Raw genomic sequence first — 26,388 nt, forward strand, 5'->3', positions numbered from 1 at the left:
ATCTGAAGGACCACACATCGCAATCAAGGGCCTGCTGAACTTGCCCTAAAGCCGGGTCATTATTTGATCTTTGTGCATCTTAATCTGATTATCTCATTGTGGAGGTAAACTTCAGACTCAATCTTGTTAGCAGCTGGCCAAGATGGATTACGACGGCCAGTGAGGTGGAAAATGAACTGAGCAGTTCAGCTTTGGCCTTGCTCTCTTTCAAGATACTCACCACCACTACTTCAACTCCTTCTGCTTTTCTTTCTGCTGGCCCTTCAAACGAGATATTATCCTCAGGAAAAGCATTGGCACCCCCTCCCCACACCTCCTTCCCCACACACCCCCTTTCTTTATCTCTGATGCTTTAACTAAGTGAGGACAATGGCAAAAAAAAAAAAAAAATCCTGACCTCTCTTATGCATTCAGATTTTCAGACACACCGTGTTATGAGGAGGTGGTAAAGTGGCTAAAACCTTAACTCCACAAAAAGACGAATCTCGCCCTGAAAGGCTTAAATTCTAAGACTTTGTGTTTCAGCTGTTGTTGGACCATTTTGACCAAAACACGAAGTAACCCGATAGGTCGAGAGAGGTATGCGTTGCCTCGATTCTCATCTTAAATGAAGAGGGTTGGTTTTTTGCCTTTTCTTTTTTTTTTTTCCCCTCCTTAAATTATGCAAATGCCTTAGATGTGTGGTCCCGCTTAAGACACTCAGTTTTGCTTGTGGTCTTATTGCGGTATTGAGTGCCTTTACAGTGAATGCACACCACAGTCCACAGCACAAAAAGTCCCCCTAAAGGCTGAAAGGAGTTCAAAGCATTCAAAAGACAAAAAGGACTAAGCTGGGATTTTTTTATGTACACTGAAAAGAAGAATAAAATATAAGTTCCCTTTTGGTGCCTGTTATGGCAGTGGCACCCATATTAAAGCATTATGTTACGACATAAAGGCTGCCTGAAATTTTTCGTGCGCACCATATGCAAAGAAGAAATGAGAATAACTCAGAAAGGCACGAACGCGAACACGAACCACTGAATGCTCTTTTTGACACACTATTGAGGGAACAAGGAATTCAAAAGAGGTTATATTCGATCAGGTTTTCTGCCTCAATAGGTTATAATCACTCCTAAAGTATTGAGCACTACACAGAGAAGAGAGCTTCTAAGGAGGCTAATCAGCAGGTTTTCTCCCTATTATCGTTTCCCATCTGAGGGTAACAGCACACAGAAGTACCCCCTTCTATTGATTATCTGGACTGGAATTTAAATATTAATACACTGCCTGGCCCTGCTTGGCACTCTCTCTAGAGCTGGGCTGCATGGCAAAGCACTCATTCCCCAGATTAAAAACCCCCTCACTTTTTTTTCTTTTTTTTTTTTTTAAAGCAAAATCCTGCTCTCTTTTCAGCTATAAGAAAAAAAAAAAAACTTCAAGGGGGAAGTTGAGAGGAGAAAGGGGCCAGAGCTCTGTGTCTCTGCAGTGAATTCAAAGACGACACTTTTCCTTCAGGCCTGGGTCTGCTGAAGATGCAGGAATCACACGGCAGCCATTTAACCACTGCTGTCTGCTATAGAGAAATGGATACCGAGGAGCAATGCCCTCTGTTTGGCTGGTCAAGTAAAAAAAAAAAAAGAAAGAAAAAAAAGTAAGGATTCGTTGAGCTGTTAGCCCATTTTAGGACATGAATTACGTCAGAAAATGAGGCAAAACATACTCGAAATCGCAGGTTTGACGCAAAAGTTGGCAACGCCATCAGCAAGAGGTAGGAGCTGAAGAAGAGGCCGACGTAAATATAAAGTGAAGTACGTTGTGTACGTTGCATACATGAGCCCAAAGAGTGTTATCCACTCAACCTTGTGAATGAGCACATTTGCCTTCAGGGTCTGGTTCTGCACAGAGGGGACAAAGCGCGTTGACATTAGTATTGGTGGGGCAACGCAAACACACAAGTTATGGCCCCACTTGACACAAGAATAGTGAGCCACAACAGAGACAACAATGTGTAACAGAGACTGAATAGGAGCAGAAATGTTGCGTCGTCATTGAGATAAAAAGGGTTAAACTGGATACGGCTGCAAAATGTCACGAGGACGTTTTTTTTTTTTAGAAATCTTTATCACAAGACACAACTTTAATAAACATTAGCGAAAATAGATAATAAAGAGTGTGTGACTACTTTAATATTGTGCCCCCGTTTCATTTCCCCATATGCCGCTTCAATATACATCTCAGTGTTGTTTTCACCGTATGAGTCAGAGGAATCGCCCAAATCCTGGAGTAATCCTCCAAGAGCTATATAATGAAGAGCTCAACCCAGAGCACAAGACAAACAATTTAGCATGACGTTAAGTCCCCGTCTCATACAGTGAGAGAGATGTCCATTAATACACCTGCCTTGATTTGCATTCACTCTAGCTGAGGTTCACTGAAAGGGAAAAAAAAAAAAAGTTGGGCCCCTAAGTCAATCAGCTCTTTTCACTCTGAAATTGGGTCCTAAGATACATAAAGCTTTGCCGCTCTGTATGAGACGTATTGAGGCTGTAATAGAAGCTGTTGCTGAATTTGGAATGACACACTCCTCCTCCTCCACTAAGGCAGTGATACTGTCATTTCTGGAGCTTTCTTCTTTTTGCACGGCACACATTCTTCATGATGACTTTGTTTGTCGGAAGAAGAAAAAAAAAATCTTCTATTTTACCAGGAACCTGTAAACTGAAGTTCGTACAAACACTTAGCTAAATGAATAGTTAGCTTATTTGCTTTCTTGCCAGGAGTGAGATGTGAAAAACGACATTCATCTCATGCCTGAAGGTTCAGATTAGAGCTGGACATGTTTAGCCTTTTAGCAGGAAACGGCTAGCTAGCCTGGCTGAAAAAAAAAGAAAAAGCTCACTAACACCTACACAGTGCACGCCATCAGTCTGCCATTTACACAAAAACACAATTAGTGATTTCAGTGGTAGTTACATGATAGTGTGAAGCTGTGTCTTGACGAATTTCTGTTCCAAATTTCCGGCTATCACCCATGTTGCCAAACTAGCATTAGCACAGATACTCTATACCAAAGATGACGCATTACAAGCGGTGCCAATGATATTAAATGTTACACATTTCCTGTCTCCCGAGTGGGTGTGGCCATGATCCATGTCAAAACATAACAATACATACAACACTAGGTACAGTACAATTGCGCCTGGTTTTGCCGCTCGTTTTTTTTATCTGCTAGCTTAATATCTGATCAACCCAGTATAAGATCATATCACTCTAATAATAGTCTCTGTTTCTCTTCCAAAAACAGTTAAATAATAATAATAATAATGATATTATCAAGCAAAGAAACAAGTTTTATTCAAGTTTTAACTTTTAATGGACAGTTTCACACATAAGTCCCTCTTAACTTCTGTTTATCCGTTTGCAAAGCCATGTCTGCAGCATTGCAGCAGTGAATCTGGACCAGAACCAACACAGAGAAAAGTTATCTGTGTTGCCAGATATCTCCAGAGATCTTCTGAAGTTATGTGGCTTGTGGAAAAAATGGGTCCAATTGTTATTTTGGTGACTATGGGGTGAAATAATCTGTTATAATCCACGTTCACTTCTCCCATTGGGGTGAACAGACTCAGACCTGCTGCTGGTCTCCTGATTGGGCGGGGAGGTAGCGACAGCTACGTGACACTGATACAGGAAGTGATTCTAAGTGCCCCGTCTCCTGGTGAGCCTCCATCACTGAGCACAGGTCAAAAGGTCGTACCAAACATGGCAACCTCACTATGATGACAAGCTGCACACAGTCAATGCAGCAGCTATTCAACAAGAAATTGTTTTAGCATATCACTTACCCTATAGGGCATCATATAGGAATAAGATGCCACTGCAAACTAAGTCTGTGGTCCTAAAATTATCACACACAAACACTTTCTGACTGTTGTAGGTTGTAACTGAAGTTTTTCATCCAATGCCACCATCAAAGTTGCTCATCCCTGCACGTCCTAAACATCAAACCTTATTCAAAGTATTAGTTGAGCCTTTTTCTGATTAAACTGTCTTCACGGGGTGAGGACCTCTTCATACACCTCTGCCACATGATAATGTGACAGCAAAGGCCATTAATGCAAGAGCACAGAGGTCATTAGCATCGCTCCATGGTGTAGCATAAAGTAATCACCTCCTGAGATCTGTCTCCTGTGACTGCTGTACTGTCTGTCCTCCCCCTGTGGTTATTCTCTACACGTGTAAGGTCAGTTAATGATGGTGGACAGAGATATCTGACCAGGGGAGCCGCTCTGGCAGCTGATTATGCTCTGCTCCCCACACTTATTAATCAGCCATGAGATGACAAGGCCAACACTGTTAAGGATTTTAAACATTCCCCACTGCTCATCAAAGATTTTGCAATGAGAGGAGGCCGACCATAAATTGGGATTGAGTGGATAGGTGTGAAGATCTGGTTTTCCTGCAACATTTCTGCCTTCCAGAGATCTTAATGAAGGATGTCTCAGCATACCAGGACATAAAAGTAACATTTCCTGATTAATTTGTTATGTAAAAATGTAGCTGTTAATTTGATCCAAATTTATCAATCTGATAATGGCCCAATTTAATGACTCAGTTTTATAATGGCATTGAAGTGATGCCACTATCCAGTATCCCGGGAATCAATCATCTGTATGGGACGCCTCGCGATTTTTGTCCAACGTTCAGTGCCAACGCAGGAAGGAGTCGGCCCTATGCGTAGCCAGATGGTGTGGCCATTAGCAGAGTATGTGGGAAATACAAAAGTCCAACTTCACCGACGTGAACTTGGTGCAAACCTTTGTATTAATCATAACCACAATCTTTCCCTCACCTTGACCATGTGTTGTTGTCTAGCCTTTTGAAAAGCTCAGGGAACATGCACAGCTATTCTAGTGCGGTGGATAAAGTCATACGGAGCTGACGGATAACTCATTCACTCAACACTTTTGGCAACTGTCATACTGCATCATTACCATGACATGGACCCACCAAGCGGCAGCCTCCGGGGCTAAAGAATGAAGCCAGCATGAAAGTGCCAAAATCTGCAGTTCCTCAAATGCCCACTTGAGTCTGGCTCCAAAAGCGAGTCAAGCCCCATAGACTCCCACATTAAAATGTCCAACTTTACACCAGCAATAAACATGTTTACAGCCTGGTACAAATTCTTATATAATTCACCTGTTAAGGCTTAAAGTTATGTATAACTGAGTCCATGACGCTTTGAGTGACAGGTGGGCGAGTGTATGCTTGCCACAAACTGGCATGCACCTAAGTCTCTGCTCCACACACGCCCCACTTCTTTGCCCATTTTTGGATTAGCTGGGAGTTATGTGGAGTCAGGCACTGCCAAGATGGCGAAGGTGGAGCAGCCCACACTGAGCTTCAAAACTGCTCTTCAGAAACCTGTGGGTGACGTCACGGAGGCTACGTCCATCTCTATACACAGTCTATGGTATCCATATGAGGAAATCACATTCCTGTGACAGACAGCAGGCCATGCTGCAGTTAACTGTGACTTCTCTGGTGTGATAGAACACATTAAAAAGACCAAACTAATTATGAGAGTCATTAGTCGACCTTGCAACTCAGCCTCATGGTTTGCATAATGACAAACGGAGAGACAGGATGACAAAAGAGTCTTCTTTTACTGTAATACAGGGGGAGATTGCTCAGTTTCACTTTTTAATGTGGAACTGCCAGAATACATGGAACAGGACAAAAACTCTACTCTTAACAATCGATTGAAGACAGAAAAATCTCTGCGCTCACACATACCCGTTACCGTGATTACCGGGAAACTAAAAATTTAATTTCACACTACCATAAGTTAGATTTAAAAGTGAGAAATCTGGATTCACCTCATTACTGTACTTGACATGTGATTTGTGCTGATACAGCAGTCGGTGGCTTGTTGCGAAGACAGAATGGGCAGCTTTGGTGTCTTGTCATTCATATTTTCCAGTGTGTGGTCTGAGCATCAAGGGTGTGATTGGATCAAAGTAGACGAATCCACCAGATCTAAAAACCCAAGTTCTTTTCAGCACCTTCAAGACACCCAGAGTGGCGTGTTAACATCCCTGTTGCTGTGAGGCGACCAAACAAAAGCAGACAGCAGTGACAGTTTAAGCATGGATGACAAACAAAGATACAAAAGAGAACATCATACCAGAACAATATATCACTTCATGTGATGTTTCTCCTTCACACAAATGGCATCCTAGTTATTTTTCTTTGAGATGTGTGAATGATGTTTGCCACCATCCATCATAAAAGGACATAATGGAGGTTTGGGAAGTCAGAGAGACTTGGACACTCCAGGGAGCTCATTACTGGACCTATTAATCTGTTATTTGACCCCTGCGAGAGCACTCCCCAATCTAAAAAAGACCTATGCTTCCTTAATCCAAAGATAAAAACAAAACCTCGACTGTGTCTCGGGGATCAACACTCCAATTCAGACAACAAAGCGGAGAAATAACATCAATGCCTTAGATTGGTTTGTTCTCAATGTTAGATAAAAGCGAGTTGATGCAGTTTTTCTTCATCTGACTGAGTGCTTTGAAAATGAACTCCAAGCAAAAGCTAAATTATTGATATTCAAGAGAAATCTTAATGTTGATGTCGATGCTGAACCGCAGTGCAAATATAAAATGAAGCAGGAGAAACGGAGTATGAAAATCACCCGTCCACTAGACCTTTGTTATGACTGAGGAGCGAACCACAGGAGTATCAGACAGTGAGTGCTCACCACTTTCCCTTTAAAGAAGAGTCCTCCTGCCATTCTCTGTATGCATCCTTCCTTCAGGGGTGATTGTCTCCTTGTTAGTGGTCTGCTGTTGAGCTCAGCACTTTGCCAAGTCAAAAACAATGTCATGCCTTGAAGGGCTGTGTGTCTCTCTCTGTCCTTTTGTAAGGCTTCTGCACTACTCAATTAAATTTCCTACATACAGCAGACAATAGACACAGGTATTATCAGACAATTCCTATTTCCCTTTATATTTTTCCTTTCCAGAGAGACAGTTTAACACGGGCTCTCATTCATCATTTTATTGAGTGACGCAATTTTTGAAACCTTGATCTCATTATCCGGCATACATTTATTCTCTTTACCTGTTAACAGGTCTGGATCGCATATCAATCTTTCTAATTGTTCTTGTCATGTATACACCTTCATTGATTTCCTTCTGCTTTTTTCTCAGATTCTAAGATGCAAAGTAAAAGGTTTCCCCTCCCATCTCATTTTATTCATGTGAACAAGATAGTTAAGGTATTGCCTTCATCAGGGTTTTGACAGCAATCAGGCTAGTTTTAAATACTCCGTCTTAGTCCGGTTCAGTAGCTTAGTGATTGGAATAGTTTAACGGTCAAATTCAGCTGCAGTAATGTTTCTATGATAATAGGAAAAATTAAAACACCAAAGACAAATTATGAATCAATTAGGACTCAAAAAGCTTCATTTAGCTGTGCGGGCCTCAGTTTCACTTTGGTTGCGAAAGCTAGTAATGCTACAGCATGATGTTTGTGAGGTGAGTAGCTAACATAGCCTGCCAAGCTAGCTCATTTTGGAAGTTATAATTAATTTTAAAAATGAAGAAGGAAGTATGAACTGTATATCTGCCGCTATTCATAAGTCCTTGAATTTAGGTTTTAGAGATATTTCTTTATTAACGCTGGCTAGCTAGCTAAACTGTGAAGGTGCTTTCAAACAGTGAGTCGGTTACCGCTGTTGCTCAGCAATGTTAATGTTCTGTATTTTCATTGGGTGGCAGTAGGGTGCAATCCACCACAATCCACCACAGCTACCAGGTACATCCCATCCTAACTACCCGCACCATACATTACCAACTCATGCTATCTACTTACTCTAATCTCATCATGTGGCTAACCTGATGAGATTAGCTTAGCCACCACTGTGTTGACATTAGAAGTCATGGAGGTGGTGTTGGCATCCGTTCACTGTCTGAAGGTACTGTACTGCTCTTTGTTGCTTGCTGCAGTAGCTCACCTAATCAACAATTCATTTTCTAATACTGCTCAAGCGAGTTGTCTTTCTCCTTTAATGATAAACTGGGAACTGTGTGTTTTGTCAGTGTGTTTAAATTGGGATTTAATATATGAAATTTAGGTTTTTGTGACTTGAAAATCAACATTAAATTGAGGGTTGGGTTGGTTTACACAGTGTGATATGTCTGGTTCATGTCTTCCATTTAACTCTTTTACAATGCAATATAGGTCAGTACGTACACGGTCAGTTTACTTGACCTATTCATGTCAAGTTTCTTAGGTTTGTTCACAGTTGATAAATATCAGTTGTTGTTTGTTATCAAGTTCTTACATATAATATTTGGGGATCAAGGTTGCGTTCATTAGAAAGGACAATTACAAAAAACATAAATGACAAATTATATATATATATATATATATATATATAGAAAATGAATACAATAGATGATTCAGCATGTGAGAGCGCTTTGCAGTAAAATAAAACTGGCTAAAACCAGGATGTAAAGAGAAATAAGATGCTCGTCTGCTCCTGCTTTACCTGAAAACACTCCCAGCCACTGATCTGAAACACATGATTATGTATTTTGATAATATCTTTGTGATCAGCAGTGCTGGAGGTCATGAAGGGCTCTGTGCTAGGTAGCAGGTTAAGAAATGATGACACCGTATGGACACTCCATTTCAAACTGATTCTCACAGAATCTTCTGGCTTTGATTTCCCCTCAGATGGCTGGAATGAAAAGGACAGTTATACATATTTCAAGGCCCAAGGATCCACAAAGGGACTTAGGAATAAAGAGGTATGAACCTTTGAACTAAACAAAGGTCCATCACCCACATTTCATATCAGATGTGCTGTGTAGCCCTTGTAAAGACGTGGATATGGAAGGATGGGAGAGAGGAACCAGCATGCCCTTGCAGACAGGTTGTCTGAGTGTTGTCTGCATGTCCCATGACCCCCATCTTATCTGTGCCTCCATCTCTAACCTACACAGCACTTGGTCTGCAGAAAAGCTTCCACGGTATTGTCCACGTGTGGGCCTCTTTGAATCCGAACAGAGGCTCATAACAACAGCCAGTATCAGTCGCATTAAGTTGATTAAAGTGGTTGGCGGACACACGGGCACTTGGTGCTCTCACAATGCTAGATGAAAGAGCAGCATGGCGGCGGCGGCCCCTCTCCTGGTTGTCAGAGAGTCCACCTTTGCTCTCAACAGAAGTCAATAAAAGGACAAATAATACAAGAGTGAAAGCAATCGAAAGCTATTTTGCCAAATGATCTCTAATTGTCCCTTTCTTCCTTGTGGATCAGTCGTATGATTTTGGTGGTCGACTTAACCACAATTCTGCCTTTAAAAGCTTCTCTTGAAAGTGGACTACTTGGAAGAAGTGACCATTACCGTAAGTGCAATTGTGAAGAAACCTAACCTTACTAAAAAAAAAAAAACAAGATTTCTACTTGCTGAATTACATCTATAAAAACGCAGTAAATAACTAAATTGCATTTATCAAATAAGAAAAAATGACTGTATTCAAAAGGAGAAGATGACATATAATTAAAAAAAAACAGGCTTCTGAGAACTGTGGTCGCATTTCTAAAAGAATTGTGCATTTAAAAACAAACAGGACCTGATCAAGATCTGACAGCACTTCGGTTTCATTTATCAGTGCTCCACGGTAATTTATTCAAATAATTACGATGCCAGATGCCATCCCCTCTTTAACCATCAAAACAAACTACAAGCTTTGTCCCTCCCATGCAGCTGAAGAGGTGTCATGTGAGGCAAGCTTTCCTTTTCATTACAGATACCATTTGAGGAACATGCCATATTCCACTTTTGGAAAGAAGTCAAGACAGAAACTGACAGTATTGTTCTAGTATCAGTGTAGAAAAAAACAACAGGAAAAACAAACAAAAGCTTTGGCACTAAGGAGCTGTTCCAGGGATGATAAACAATAAAAAAAAAAAAAAAAAAAAAAAAAAGGCAAGGTGATCAATGCTGTTCTGGATTTTGATAACACATTGCTCATGCCTGAGACAAATGATGGAAATTCTTAAGGAGAGAGGGCCTGCAATATGCCAAATATGCTCCAAATTAGCCTTCAAGAACAACTCTCAGTGTGTATATGGAAGCTGCGTGAGTAAATAAAGGGCCAGCATAAATTACCTTTGGATGTCAATCGTGATAGCACACCCTGTTTTCTTTTTGTTATCGTGTCGCCTATTCGTCTCGCTGGCAGATGACATGAAATGAAAGTATTCTCTCTCTAGCACCACCAACAGTACTCAGAGCGCTTTCTGACACTTGAAAACGCTACGGGTTCGTGAAACCACAGCTGGGCCCCTACTGATTGGCTTGCACACAGGCTGCCACTAAACTTTCGCTGCTTGAGGAGTTGTCTGTGCCGGGACAGGTGGTGTTTATGCAGATGAATGAACACATTACTGTGTGCTCTTCCTTCTGGTTTAAACATTAGCGTTTCAAATGTGACAAATCAGATATTCATCTCCCGCTATATGCAGCCATTGTGCATGCCGCTTGGAGACCTTTGTATATGAATTCCCATAGGTGTTGATGGGTACATCCATAAAGTATGGACAAGGTATCGAGCCTCAGATTCAGGGAATTCTCTTTTACGCTCTGTATTCAGGCATCATAGAAATACTTGAGTGCTTTTAGTTTATATTTCATACATACCTGGGCTTGAATGTATTTTTCATACAGCAGCTGAGCGGAGACTTAGCTGCTGGGTCTTAAAATGGGTATTGTGAACACCCTGCAATTATCTCCCTATTATCGCACATATGTTCTCTTATAATTGGGTCTCTCCCCTAGTCATTTCAGAGCAGTGAAAACCTGACAGCGAATGGCAACCCCTAATGATGTTACATTGTCTATACGTGCTAAAAAAAACCTAAAGGTCGTACAATAAAGACTCTATTTCTGTCTGTGTAGATTTAGGCGACTTGTGACATTTATCCCCTTTAGGGCAGAAACTTATGATTATTTTCTTTATTGAATAATTTGCCAAATAATTGATCAATTAACTGAATGGCAGCAAATAGCTAAAAATGCCCATCACAGTTTCCCCAGAGTCCTATGTCAAACCAACAGTCCAGAACCCAAAAACATTCAGATTACTATCATAGAAAACAAAGAAAAAAGTGAGAAGATTCACATGAAAAGCTCAAGTTACCAAAACTGTTGCTGATAAACGACAAATCAACAGATCGATTATTGGCTGATCATTTCAGCTCTAATCCTCTTTGCATTTACGTTTATTTGGACGGGCCGGCTCAAAGCGCTATCCCGAAATTCACAAAACAATATTTTTTTTTCCCGTAGATGAAAATGTTTCATACATTTAAAACATTAATAACTCTTTCTTTTCATTTTTAATTACGATCACTAATTTAATAATTCATATCATATATGGTGTGATTTAAATGAACACTGATAAACAATAATATGGAATTATGGTGCAGTGATATATATTTTATTGTATCCTTACTGTACTCAAACATTTGAACGGAAAAACATACAACAATATGACCTGATGCTTTGTATACATATGTAAAAATCATTATCTGTGGTAAAGTGCATCAAAAATATCAAAGGAATGCGGCATAAGGAAAAATATGGTGCAATTTCTTGCCAAATATTGATTTTTTTTTTTTAAGAAACATCCTAAAAATGGATAAAAGGTCTGCTTGACGAGAAATGGCAGATTAGACAGGACATTTATAGACTGGGGCCACGACTTTATGAAATGTTTGCTCCACTTGCAGCGAGCTGCTTTGTTTCTGCGACACTCTGTGCTGTGGGTGAGACACTAAAGTCCCTATTGTCTGAGTCAACTTGACCTGACCTAGCTGGTTAAGCTGAGGCATTGTGAACAGCAAATTGCTTCAACTAGGGGGGTAGCTGCTTTGTGTGGCTATGGGGAAAATAACCTTATAAAAAGCCCATACCCATAGTTAATGCAGAGAAAGACCAGTTTTGTCCCTGCAAAAGCTCTGTTTATTTCCAACTGCCAGGGAAACACACAGCTATTGTTTCAGTGTGCTACTCTGAGTCCCTTGGCGATCTGATCCTTCCTTATCCATTTAGCAACACTTTTAGCAATTCTGACTGTTTATGCACAGGCATATGTTAAAGTTTCTCACCACTTTATGCGTATGAGAAGCAGACATATGTCTGCGTATGCATGTGTTAGAAATAGTCATCCCCGTTCTTCTAGGAGATGACGGTTGTGAAATATCTACAAATGCAGCGCCAATCAACAACTTGCATTCTGGCCTGAAGCCCGCAGCAGTAAAGTGGTGAGAGGGCCAGACAGCGCTTAGCACAAGCTCCTAATCACATTTCACCACTCGGCAGGCCCGTGCTTGCACGTCGCAGGTACTTGTAAACTCCTATCAGTCCTTCTCTTCACACCCAGTGTTGCTCTCAATGTCACTCTTCACCAAGTTGATCTGGAGACAGCCTTAATTTAAAAATGTAATTAACTGTGCCATAACACAACCTCCAGCAAGTGCTCGCTGCTTATTCTTGTGATTCAAAACAAAAACAAACAATGTGATGGAAATGAGGTTAATGTCACCCTCACTTTGCCATATTGTAAAATCAAATCCGGCTCCGCTCCTGTTTAGACAAGCTTTCTTTCGCTGCTTCTTTATACATTATTTATCATTTCGACATGAAGTTGATTGTTATTTACACAGTACTCCCTAACAATATCATATCATAGATGGAACAATCACTCTGTAATTTTAGCTTTATTACAAATGTAACTCTGTTGGACTTGAGTAGAAGTGTTGTTTTCTTGAATACTGACAACAAATGACAACTCTTGCCTTATAAAAGATGAAATCTTATCCAACACCAGTCATGGCTAAGTGTCATCGCACACACAATTACACACATAAATGAAGGATCAGCCGTGAAAAATATCAGAGGCAGAATTGCTGGTGGTTTAGTCCAGACCAGTCCAAACTTGTATGATTGTCTGAACTGGGCACAGCTCTTGTTTGTGGTCTCCCACTGACTACCGAGTGGGCACAGAAGGGGGACAGCCTTTTTCTCCCCATAGGCTCACTGCCACCTCCTCATTTCCTGCTGGACCTCACCAGTAGACACCTCCCTGACTCTAATTACCACAGCGCTAGCTGCAGTTCCATCAGCAGCAGCAGCAGCAGCAGCAGCAGCCGTCCTCCCCACCAGCACCTTATCCCTGCAATGAACCACACCGCTAATTGTTCGATTACATCAACAATAACGCATCTTAAGAAGAACAAAAGATTAAAAAAAAAAAAAAAGAAAAGAAAAAAACACAGAGGTAAGGACTAACTTGACATGCTAATTTTCATTAACCCTGATCTTTCTGTTCTTTCATCATCCGCCCTCCTCCCCATCGTCTTGCTCGTACAGGGTGGCGAAGCACTCAAATTATCCACAAGCATTCCAGCTATCACTAATTATCCAAAGAGTTCCTCATTAGGCTATTTCAAATCCAACCTTAGATCAACACTTACTCAGACCTCAGGGATTCTTGATTCCCAGCAGCAGTTAAACAAACAATCAGTTCAAAGGATCAGGTATTCTACTTTAAAAGGAGAAAAAAGCCAAGGGTAAACAACTGCTCATTTGAAAAGGAATGACTCCAGCAGCTCTCTGGCATGGACGCCCCAATCTATAATTCATTTTCCTCAAATACATTCGATTTCTCTCTTAAATTGGGTCATTAAGTTATAAAAAAAAAGGTCTAAATACAAGGGTGCTAGTTTAGCCCACACTAAAGATTTAGCTCTCCGCTGCCTTTGTCTTAAAGCTGCTATAATCAATATTCTGTATTAACTATCAATCAGATGACACTATTCGGAAATATGAAAAGGTTCAGATGAACCCACAGAGAATTACTGCCGTGTACTACAGCGACTTTCAGCTCGTTGTTTTGGTTGCCGGGGCTGCAACTCTACTGTTTTGGTTGTGTCTCACGGCTCTCACTGAGCTGTTTTCGGCCACAGCAGGCAGCTGCTTTCGGTAAACAGGACTAGGTATAAACCTAGTAGATGGCTGGATCATGCATGTGTGTGAACCGTGAGCTACGCCTCTTGTTACAGGGCAGTCACTCAGCTGCACTAGCGTCCCAGCTAGTCGGGAGCTGCAGGGAGACAGAGTCGCGCTCCCAATTCACTGACAATTGCTTCCATTATGGAAAACACTCTACATTTATTGCATTTACCCTCATCACTAAAGGAGGCGTGGGAATAACTAAACGTAAAACACACCGAGCAAGAGAGAGCAGGAGAGTGGGAGGGAAAGAGAAACCATCGGTATAACAGCTAAGCTAAACGCGCTCACTGCGTCACAGCAACAAAAGCTCTGTTAAGAAGTAAAGGGTTTCTGTCCACTCACATGCTAAAAGGCCTTTTAATCTGAAATGGTTACAGGAAGTGCTGAGTTTGTATTGACACACAATGTAGTAGTTTTGACAAAAGTGGATAAAAAACGAGGCTTTGTACCGCTGGAGCGATGCAGCCAAAATGTCTCTTAAATCAAGCGATAAATAGGCTAATAAGTTATATAATAATAAGTTGGCAACACCGCAGGCTGTAAACATGGAATTATGATCATTCAACTATGATCAGTCAGTCAGTCAGTCACTCACTCACTCACGGACATTCATGATGCTGTTGTGGTCCAGCCCAAAAGCTCTTAAAAACACGTCAGCTGCCCAGCACCAAATAAACAGTGACCAGACAAAGTTGGTTGCTGGCTGGTGAATCTAGTGGAGCTTTTATTTCCCTTAGAAGTTGGTGGAGACCAAAAACAGAGACAAAGCCATTATATTTATACTGTTATTGCATATTATTAATGTATTTTGGACTCGCAATGGCCAGATGGCCACAGAAACACAAGAATGACGGAATGCTAATGTTGCTACATGTCTGATGGATATTCAAATAGGCAATTGTTTGCTAATTGGTTCGCCACATCACCATGACAGACAATAATGTTATGTTTGCAACTCGTTTCCCCTGTCCCCATGTTGCCAAAATAAAAGTTATTACAGGTGCACACAGATGTACCGCACACCAGATGTTCCCAGCCTGTGGGTTAGGACCCCTACAGGTGGTTGCAAGATTAATCTAGTGAGTTGCAAAATGATTGCCTAAATAGAAAATAAGAAAAATTTAAATCATGTTTATTTATTTTTTTGACTTTTTCTTGTGTCTTTGCTTCTTTCTTGTGAAATACTGTGTAACCTTTTAGGCCTTTAAAAATGATTAAAATGAAACAATTGGAGAGATTGGCGAGATCTGTTTTGCGAGCAGATATGGCCTCATGTTACGGGGTCACAAGCAGAAACGTTTAGTATTGGAGATTGTGTACATAGGTTTGGTGACACTACATACAGGAAAGGATGCCGAGTAGTTTAGACAGGTGCAAAGTGCTGACAGAAATTTGATTTTCCATTAGTTCCATTACCAGGACCAAGAAACAATCCAAGAGTGGAGTACTTGACGGATGTTTGCAAAGTGCATGCTACATTGTCCTTTGTTTCCCCTTACACAGGTAGACCCCAACACCAGTCCCTATGTTCCTCAGAGAGTTACTGTTACTCCAACCAATCACAATCCTAATGTGCAGTAATTTCAATTGCTTCTCAGCCCCCATCCTCCTGAGCACACTCCCTTAATGTCAGCGCTGTGCTCTGTGAAACACCACCAGAATTTGAGTCTGTCACTTAAAATATAATGCCGTCAGATCTGTTACTTTAACCTTGAAGCAATTAGCTGTTGCTGAGCCGTAATGAATCCTGACATCACTCCGCTGTGATGAAACCCCTAATTGCTCTGTAAAAATTGAAGCTTTTGACATCACTGCTGACAGACTTTTTTCTCCTTGGTTGTGCGGTCGCATGTGACGGCGCCTGGCTGAAACTTGAAAGGTAGCGGAGCTTCTCTGCCATCAGCTGTCCTGTCACTTGACAAAAAGAGAGAGGGAAACTGGCTGGATTTGCTGAAATGATGAGGCCATTTAAACTATGATATGTCGTAGCTATACGGCATCATTCAGCGGGACTGTTGCAGATGTCCGCGCTAGTCTCGGCTCAGCCGTGAGGTGGGTGTTTATGAGATGACGAGTGGATGGCTTACAGACTCCATCTCAACAAGTCTGTTCACTGGTTACTCACTGCTCTTAACAACCAAACTTTAGGAGCATTTTTAGTTAGGGAAAGCTATAAAGCACTTTATTTTATTTTATTTTTTTTAAATCACAAACACTTCCTACCACTAATTTGTTTGTCTGCATCAGCACAGGGGGGCTAGAGGTAACATGTCGCCAGGTCAGAGAGAAAGGCAACTCTGTGCATGTGAGGAAAACTCTGATTAACAGTCTTTGATAATCATTTTTATGTATATTCATATTTCAGCTGCTGCTGACCTCTGTGTACGTTTAGTATCTTAAATAACCAAATAACTGTGGATAAACTGTTATAGATTCCTGACATCCCATAGTTAAAATATAATGATAATATTAGTGATACAATGAATGGAAAATGAAATTTAAGTCAATTTGACATGTAATATGGACAAATAAGATATTTCAAAGTAAAACTAATAATTAAGACTAATTTATTACAATATATACTTAGAAGCTGATGGGAATGATAAGGGGTTTATTCTTAATGAGCCCTAACAAGTTTCATTTTAACAACTTAAGAACTTAAAGCCATATAAACAGTTAAATATTTTATATATGCAATGTTCAAGTAGGCTAAAGCTAAAAGAACCTGCTACTTACGCCCCAAAATGTCTCTGCGAGCAAGTGCAGCAAAGTGTAATATTGCATCACAGCTGTAAATGTTTTAGCATCTACATTAATACCAAAATAGGCTAAATACTAATTAATGCTAAATTATTATTTTTATTTTTTTACTTATTATTTCTAAGAGGTTGCAGCTGAACATGTCAATGCTATTTGACTGACACTGAAAACACTGTGTATTTATTTCCAACCATTATATTATTTTACATATGTGGAGCATGACTGCACCTCTAGGCTTCATCTTGTAGCTCTAGAGGTTGTAACATTTCCGGTATATTTATAGGGTTTGAAAATGGGAAAACTGGAAGCACAGTGCTGATGATTGGAGAAATAGTTAAAGAAGTGCCCACTGAGAAAATATCAAGGCTGACCATCTAGCTCTAGTTTCTCTTAGTTAGGCTTTTATGTGTTTTGGACGAAGATCACTCCGCACCAACTTGATGCATGCATGAGTTGAGGAGGCAAAAGCAGCACATGATGTATATTTTCAATAGGAGCTATAATGCACCATTTTAAAATGTGATCTGGCCAATAGACACTGCTGGTCAAACCCCTTATTATTATGCAGAGCTTTAAATTCTCCTGCAGCCACCTAATGAAAAGGGCTGCTGCTGCTGCAACGCGCATCAACACACAGTCAGGCATGGGAACGGTCGACAGCAGCTGTTGATAATAGTGTACAAGATGTATAGGAGTAAGTTAGCGCCAAAGATTTTTTGGGGACGGGGGTGGGGTTAAATTTGTGTTTAGTGAGTGATGTAGGAGATGTGATAATGAGAGGCCAAGGAGAGCAAGTGTTACCTCATTATTGTAATGAAAAAGATATCCCACCATTACATCAGTTGGAAAAAGTGGCAATTAAAGTGCCCAACAAGGTTCCTTGAGGCAAGAAGAAGAAGAAAACGACTCTCTAAAGCCCATCTGTTCTGGATAATATGCGCCACGTAAAAGAAAAGCCTAATCCTCTTTATTCAAGTCTGCTGCACTTTTCTTTTTTTTTCCACCATGTGATTGTGTTTTCTCAAGTATTGCTCATCTTCACCAGAACTCCGTTTGGCCCCAGCAGCTTCTTCACAGATAGTTCTAGTCCAAACAATAATAATAATGTTTCATCATCTATCAAGACAGTTTAAAAAAAACAAAAAAAACACATATCTAATAAATTGCGTTTTTGTTTTATAGGTCAAAAAATACTCTCGAGTTCTGACTATTAACGCCTCTGAAAAACCTTTTCAAAATAAATCAAAAAAGCATGATAATAATAATAATTTTACATTCATCCTGCCATTGACTGAATCCATAACAAATGCAAATGATGCCAGTCAGCGTAATGGTGCCAGTTAACTCAGACTCACTGTGGCCCAGTTTAAAATGACTGAGAGATTTCAGCTGCTTTGTTTTGTCGCTGTAAATTCGCGTATTTACTGAGAAAGAGAGAGAGAGAGAGGAAAAAAAATCCTGCAATAAACTGACTATAGAGCAACGCCCAAAATTAGCAGGTAGCATGAGATGGAAGCAGCCTATTAATTCAGTGCTGCTGTATGGCTTAGGCGATTATTAATGAATTGGAGCAGCCCGCACAACCGCCGACACCCCCACCCCACCCCCCCAACACCACCACACCCCACCCCTCCCCTCCCCTCCCACCCGCAGAGTGCAATAAATAAATAATGCTGTAGAAGTCATGCATATGAACAACATGCGTCGGCACTATACTGCTGTAATGGGCTGAAGCTGTTGGGTCAATATGGTAGGCTAATATTTTTCAACATTGGCGATATAGGCCAGGGCTGTTTTCGCAATCATCTCCTATTGCTTACAAGGCCAAGAAGGGAGCGATTCATCCTGCACCAGCGCGCTCTCCAAACGCCTCCTCTGCACCCTGATGTGGTCTCGCTCTGTTATCCATAAACCCCGAGATTTAATGAGAATGGATATTGTATTTAGTGTAATTACTCTGAGCCGCACTGTACGAGGAGCGCGCCATAATTGTAGCTGTGAACACTCGAGCCAATAATAATTCTGGCGCTTGTCTTAGCAATGTGGTTAAATGGGAGGGAAAAAAAATAAATAACGCATTTTAATGTGTCTATATGTCCTTAAAGGCTCCCGTCAGTGGAGGAAAAGCCATGCTGCAGAAAGTGAAAGCAGCGCGGCTGTTCTGCACTAAATGACTGAGAGAAGTGTCCATGCAGTGAATGACAAGCAGACGGCTTAAACAGGCATCATTAACATGTGTTCAAAGTATTAAGAAGCAGCTAAACTTAAGCCTGTGTTTACTGCTTCCACTGGCAAAGTGACACTGCTGTCATATGTTCGTGGCTGTCTGCGGGCCTGTGCATATGTGAACATGGCCGCTCTGCTTAGAAGACACACTTTCAAAAAATAAAAATGCAGCATGTAAAATGTAAAATGTAGCCAAGGCCATCTTCCTCTAGAATATGACCAGAATGAAAATATCAGAAACAATAAAGCAAAAACAATCGCGTATGAAATAGAAAGAATTTGATGTCAACACACACACACACACACACAAAAAAATTGTAAAAAGGTAGAATTGAATATGTGTGTGAGGCTACTGAAGGTCAATTTAGCTCACAGTAATAAGCAACGGGTTCAAAGAAGAGAAACCCAAACAAACGAGCCCCGAGGCGCTAATTCACACGAAGCGCCTCCTCGGCAGATTCTCCGGGGTGCGCGCTTATAGGAGGCTAAATAAAATCAAAGTATTTTGATAACATTTAATTTCAGACCCGGGTTGTGTTTGTTCAGTTTTTTTCTTTCTTTTTTTTTTTTGCTCCTGAACCATGCAGCAGCATCTCACCGCAGTACAGAAGCAGAAACTGAAAAACGCGTATGATCACAGGAAATCCTAATTCAGCCAAACCGCAAAAACATCAAGATGAAACGTGGATTTTTTTTCTTTTTTCTTTTTTTTTTTTTTAAGAAAAGGTGATGCAAAATGCAAATGATGTAAAAAATTATGCAAAATTAAAAATGACACCACAATGTGCAGCGAGATCACCAGAGATTCTTTTCCCTCAAAAACCTGCTGAAACAAGTTCACTGACAGCTACTGGTTATTACTGAGAATGAGCAGATTATCAGCAGTTTTTTTTTTTTCTTGCAGACTTCTTCTCCTGATCCTGCGCCTGATCGCTCACGCTGAGAAATTCAGGCTTATTGTCTGCTGTGCTCCCAGGGAACAGCTGCTAAGCCAAGGCCACATTCCCAGTATACCCGACTCATCAAAACCATTCATCCCACCACCAATCAGCTGCTGCGCATCCATATGTATATGTGCTGGTAAACATAAATGTAAAGGCGTGGAGACTGACCTCCAAGTCACTAGTTTGAAACCAAATTAAGTATCCTCCAATTTAAAGGCCATATGCTGCTATAACAAATTATTTACGTTGATCCATTTATGTCATAAAAATTATGTCAGTCTAAAAAAAACAAAAAGGGGGCGAACTGAGATGAAATGTGTTATAGGTCAAATATATGCTCATATATATACAGTACAAAATTATCTTACTAAATTAAAATCCACTAAATAAATGTCAACATTTTTTTATAATTTAGAAAATAAGATTTAATTGCTATGGCACTATCTCCGCAAACGTGCTAATCCAATACCCAGGTAATAATCCATAATATGTCATCGATAAATTCATGAATTAGTTAAAATAGTTTCTAGATTTTTGAATCTTCCTGTTGCATGAAGTTTTCATTTAAAAAAAAAAAATGAAATTTGGACTCGTGTTTAGAATAGAAGCATCTGCAATTCAATTAGTATCATTACTTCTTTATTCATTCCGTTCTTCTCCATCTAATAAACTTTATAAGTTTATTTGCTAATGTAAGTGTATTTGTACAAAAGACAAACAAACAAACAATCAGACATGGGCAGTCCTCTTGGTCTGTCTCGGCCCGGACAGAGAGTCTTTAGGACTGGGTTTAGGCTATTTGGGCCTATATTAAATACCTCCTTTACTTCTGTAAAATGTCTTTAAATGTGTCTTTTTGACGGGAGAAAAAAAGTCCTGCAATGTGGTTCCGATGCAGTTACTCACATCACGTGTTCAACCAGGTTTTCTGGCCATCGTCTTTTCTCGTCTTATTTCGTGTTTTATCGCGGGTGCGGTGTGCCGGGCATGGGGTTAGACAGGGGGTTTAGTGCCGGTTGCCCCCCCGGCCCAAGGCCATGAATGAGCACCCTCGGGACAAGAGGTCTCTGGAGGCTGGGATGCGGCGTGGAAGGAGTCCGGTACATACTGCTGTACATGGCCGCGGCCGCCGCGGCTGCCGTCGTGCTGTCCACGGTGCCCAGCAGGCTCGGGTGGTAGAAATAGGGCGACGGGAACATTCTCTGTAAGGCCGAGTAGTTTCCTGCTTCAGCCAGGAGCTCTAATCCGACCGCCGTTTGCCTCTTCCACTTCGTCCTGGAAATCAGATCAAAATACAACAGATGAATTATTTAATCACTTCGCTCTCTTACTAATTCCCCAAACGCCCCTTTAATTGCTATGCAGAGGCCTAATTATTGCAGGCAGGAGTTTATGGTTAAGGTTTAATTAGGCGAAAGGGAAATATCAAGACACTAGTCTGAGGTCTCCTTAGCCCAAACCTACTTTTCTCACACCTGCACAAGAGCCGGTAAAACTGTTCATATAGACGCTCTATAATTAAGTTTTCTGATAAACCTTTATTTTGAAGAGCAGCGGGTAAAATGTCAAAGTTACAGGAAATTGAAAGACGGTCTGCAGAGGAAAAAGAGCAACATATACTGCAAGAAAAAAAGTGGAAATTTTAAAAAAAATGAAATATCTGCATTGACTATAACTTCTTAAATATAATGTAAACAATAGGTCTTAATGAAGCTGTAAACAAACAGATGCATAACACGTGCAAAAAAAAAAAACATTTGTAGAATTTTTTTTTTTCTGCGAAATACATCTTGACATGACATGACACAGGACTTTATTATGAATGTATAATGTAGGCCTCAGAGGTGTAGACACTTATTCAAGAAATAAAATAAGAGAGAGTTTTTGTTTGTTGTGTTTTTTCAAACGACAAAAGCTGAGAATCATCGGAGCATCTGTGACCTCCAGAAACATCAAAATAAAAGTTTTTCCTGTATTTCCTCTATGTGATGTGATTATCCACTGGGTTTCTATAGGGAACCAATGGTGAGTAAAAGTATTGCCAAAATAAAGGCCTGTCAAACATGTGAAATGTGAATTACACAGGCTTAAAAAAAAAAAAAGAATTCAGCAGCTTTATTAAAATCAAATTCCTGATGAACGTGACAGTTAAATTATTTAACAATGTAATAATTCCCACATGATTACACTTTTTTTTTTAGATGATTAAATGTGGCTCCAGCTGGTTTTAATACTTCTCTCTTCGTTTTATTTTACAGGTTCTGTTGTTGCACCAGTTGGACCGTGTGTGTTCTGTCCTGTGTGTGTGTGTTTGTGTGTGTGTGTGTGTGTGTGTATGTGTGTGTATGTGTGTGTGTGTGTTGCCTACCGTCTGTTTTGGTACCAGGTCTTGACTTGTGTGTCTGTCAGGTTGAGAGCCGCGGCCAGGTCCATGCGGTCCTGCACGCTGAGGTATTTTTGTCGCTCAAAGCTCCTCTCCAGCTGGTTCAGCTGGTGGTCGGTAAAGGCTGTCCGTGCTTTGCGAGGTTTTTTCGTGCGCACCGGTGGACTGTCTCTGCTACTGGAGATTTCCCGGTCACCCTCTTCTTTAGTCCCTAAACACAAAACATGATGTAGTTAAACATGAACAATTAGGCCTGTGAGAGATAGAGATCTGCAGACTATTTCTCTCACTGTCAAAACATATTATTCAGCCTTATTTACAACACTGATCCAATAAAAACAACTAAACAATATTAACCACACGGAGTGGTGAAAACTCAGAGGCTCCACGCTTTCCACTCAAACTTTCACCAACTTGTTCAGACACTTGCTCAAAGTGATGCACACAGACACGTGTGGCAGCGGGAGCAATAAAAGACATTTGTGTGCAGCCTATTTGTCACCTGAAGTTTTTTTTTTGTGTGTGTGGTTCTTTTCCTTCAGAAAACGAGAAATCAATATGTCAATCCATCTCTATTTGTAGCTGTTTTTCAGTGCACCATGATCCCCCCTCTAGGAAGAACAATAATCTCTCTAATTGACCCACTAGGGAGGCCCCGCGCACGGGGAACATCACCAGGCTTACATCTGTTTTCACATCTATTAGACTAATAAAGGAAGCTGCAACTAAGACAAAGAATCAGACTGTAGAGCATTATTATTATTATTATTATTATTATCATTATTATTATTATTACTGTTATTATTATTATTATTATTATTATCATTATTATTATGTGCTAGTTAATAACGTTACTTCTCACCCCTGCTCTATTTTTCTTGGCTACATTTGGGCTTTTGTAGCCTGTAAAAGCTCATCATCAGTTTAATAAAAGGAAACACAACACTACAACATCCAGCCTAAATGATCTGAGATAAACAACATCGTTGCGCTCTTACCGTTGCATTTCATTTCACTTTGAATGTCGTCCCTTTTGTCCAACTTGCTTCTGCTCTCGTCTTGTTCCAACTTGGGCCTGAAGCCGTCCGGAGCCGTGGCACTTTCTGGTTTTGGCGTGTGATGGGGTGAGGATACACTGGTGCTGTAAGGTGCGCAGGCTGCCAGCGGTTTACTGTCGCCCAAAATGTCTTTGATTAAAAAGGAGGAGGTGGCAGTCCTCGGGGCGCAGCCGGCCCCGGCGAGCGGCTGCTGCTGAGGCGACAGCGGCAAACTCTGCGGCTGGTTGTGGTGATGGTGGTGATGCTGAAGGCTGTCCTGGACCAGATGCGGATCGGCGGCGTGCTCCATGGTGACCGAGATGGGGGATGAGGGGGCTGTTCCCACAGTGTCTATCTCCGAGCATGGTGAAGGGGTTGCCTGGCTCCTGAAATCCGCTGTCCTGCTGTCGCCGAGCCGAAAATCTCCGTTCATTAGCACGGGGTTACCAGAGTTAGAGGCGCTGGATAAAATAGTGTCTATCCCAAAGCTCGACCCGCTGGATCCTTCCATATTAAGAAAGCAGTGAAGAAGTCTTCATAACAACAGTGAGATGCTTCTCTTCCGGTGCAAATCAGAAGAAAGTCAGCAAAATGAACTCGGAGTTCGAAAGAAAATTAAGCAACAAAAAAAAAAGAGCAAAAAAAAAGAAAAAAAGAGAGAAAACAGTTGACAAATAAACCCAGGAGAGAGACAAAATCCACGTTTACAAGCGGCTCAGACAGCCTATGGTCCAAGATGTTACATTCAGTGAAAATACGGAAAAGCAAAGTGTGGGTCTGCGTAGTCCACGTCCCTTTTTGTGTTTGGATATTGAACTTTGTGTTAAAAGTTGAGGCGTATAGAGAGATATACATAGGGCTGACTCCTCGACATCAGGCTCCCCCTTTTTGCTGCTAATCGCTCCAGTGTTGCTCTACAATGACTTCCTATACTGACGTCACGGCCCACGGCGAGGGGGAATTAATATTTTCTCCTTTATAATAAACACTCGACGCCTTTTCTCTCCCTCTCTCCCCCCGCCGCCCCCTCCACCTTCCTCCGCTGCCATTGGCTCACATCCTGACCGGCTCCGGCACCTCACCAATCAGGGAGTTGTTTCTTTATCTAGACAGTTCAAGCCAACCATTGAATTGAGTTTAATTCTAATATAGCTCTTTAAAAAAAAAAAAAAAAAAGGAGGAAAAAAAAAAAACATGCATGTGCTTTAAGGCCATGCTGGAAACATTTTATATGAAACATCTTAGCTGCGACAGAAAAGACTGAGGAAGTGGAAAATAATGAAAAAAACCCCAAACATTTCAGAGCTGTAAATAATTTGATAAAGTCTAAGTAAAAGGCAAAACTCCACAGTGGCAGTGCAGCAGCTCCAGCACTATGGTAGGATAAATTATAAACGGTTTTTTTTGTTTGTTTTTTTAATCATTGAAGTTGATTTATTTTCCCAGAATCTGTCTTGTTAAACTTTTCAAAGCCTATAAACTGTGAGGGAAACAAAAAGCTCAGCTGTTGCAATAGGCTACGTTAAACTTTGGCAAAATTCAGAGCAGATTTTGAATTGAAAAAATCATTTTAGGGAAAAAAAAAAAAGAAAAAGATTTTTCAAAATCAGAAAATCCGGCCATGATCGCGCCCTGATCACCGGCTGACGGTGTGACGGATGGCATCTATCGTTATGGATATAATCTGAGAGCCGCAAGGTCGACATATTTAGGAATGGGGAGGAGTGGTGGTGACTGTCATGACAGCGCGTCTTGTTAATAACCATGTCATCCTAATTAGTAAAGTAATTATGAGGTGCTAATGAGCGTTCAAAGGTAGTAGGAATTCAGCACTTTCTTCCCCCGACGTGGACTTGAAGGATATGGAGGAAAATGTGCGGCGCGCTCAGCTGACAAGAGTGTCTGCAGAGAAGCTGCAGCAGCTCTGCAGACATGTGCTCGCTCCTCTGGATCATGTCTGTTCATGGGAAATGCCATCTCTCATAGAAAGGTGAATGTATGTGCTCCTGCCCCACATTTTCTGTCGGACGTGTGTTGTTTCTTTCAGACGGACACAGCCTCCGCACTTCTTTTTTTTTTCCCCGGAATTTGGGGATGACTCATGGAGCGGTTTTTTTTTTTTTTAGCTTTTATTATATTATTTTTCTTTTTCCTTCTCCGGCAGGTTGATGATGAAGACGGTGCTGATGATGATTATTGATGTGAGACGGATGAAGATTTTATGCTGTTGTTCTCGCTGTCCACAAATCCGGACCTGTAGGTTTGTTCTTGATTTAATTGCTCTTTTTTTTAAAAAAAAATAACAATTATCCAGGGATTTTTATCAATTAAAAGGCGATCTATGTATTTATTGTCTATTTCTTTATTTCTATTCTGCTGCTCTTTGCATGCAACGACAAATGTATTTTTAAGTATGGAGATTAAAAACAATCACTTTACTACAAAATAACTCATGTTGGGTTTTAACTTAATTTTCGTTCAACTTTTATAAATAAGTCAAATGTTTTCAGGCAAATTCTCATTAACAGTTTTAATATTTTGACAATTATGTGCTCAAACATTTACTGTTCAATGTTTTTTCTTTCTTACAGCAGATTTATATCAGTCATTTACTTAAAAAATAAGGCCTAGTAATTTTAGGATCTAATTTATTTATTTATTTTTTTAAGAAGAAAAAAAAAGAAAAAGTGTGTTTTGTATCAGGCATTAAACGTAATCAATTAAATGATTATCTTTTAGTGAAACGTGTTTAAATGGAGTGCAGCAGGACGGTGGGGTTTCATGGCTCCGGCAGTGTAAATGTGCAGGAGCCTCCTCCTCTCAGTGGATGTGCAGCTTCTCCTTCTCCACAGTCTGAGCACAAGGCGGCGACAAAGCGAGTCCACACTCTGCAGCAGTGAAGTTCATGAGCAAACTCTGAGGCCTCGGCTGCCATTTAATGCGAATTACCTCAC

The 26,388-nt window shown here is 40.7% G+C and overlaps 1 protein-coding gene across 1 annotated transcript; it reads right to left on the minus strand.

Annotated features, from left to right (window-relative positions):
* Window positions 1-20,976: 20,976 nt before the first annotated feature.
* barhl2 (BarH like homeobox 2) lies at window positions 20,977-23,945 on the minus strand. Its single transcript, XM_022759362.1, has 3 exons — window positions 23,396-23,945; window positions 22,383-22,608; window positions 20,977-21,289 (listed from the first exon to the last, which is right to left on the minus strand). The coding sequence occupies exons 1-3, from the start codon at window positions 23,943-23,945 to the stop codon at window positions 20,977-20,979; spliced, it is 1,089 nt and encodes a 362-aa protein (XP_022615083.1).
* Between the last annotated feature and the right edge of the window lie 2,443 nt (window positions 23,946-26,388).

Source organism: Seriola dumerili, unplaced genomic scaffold (genome assembly GCF_002260705.1).
Source record: "Seriola dumerili isolate Sdu_G_001 unplaced genomic scaffold, Sdu_1.0 BDQW01000321.1, whole genome shotgun sequence".
NCBI classification, from domain to species: domain Eukaryota; kingdom Metazoa; phylum Chordata; class Actinopteri; order Carangiformes; family Carangidae; genus Seriola; species Seriola dumerili.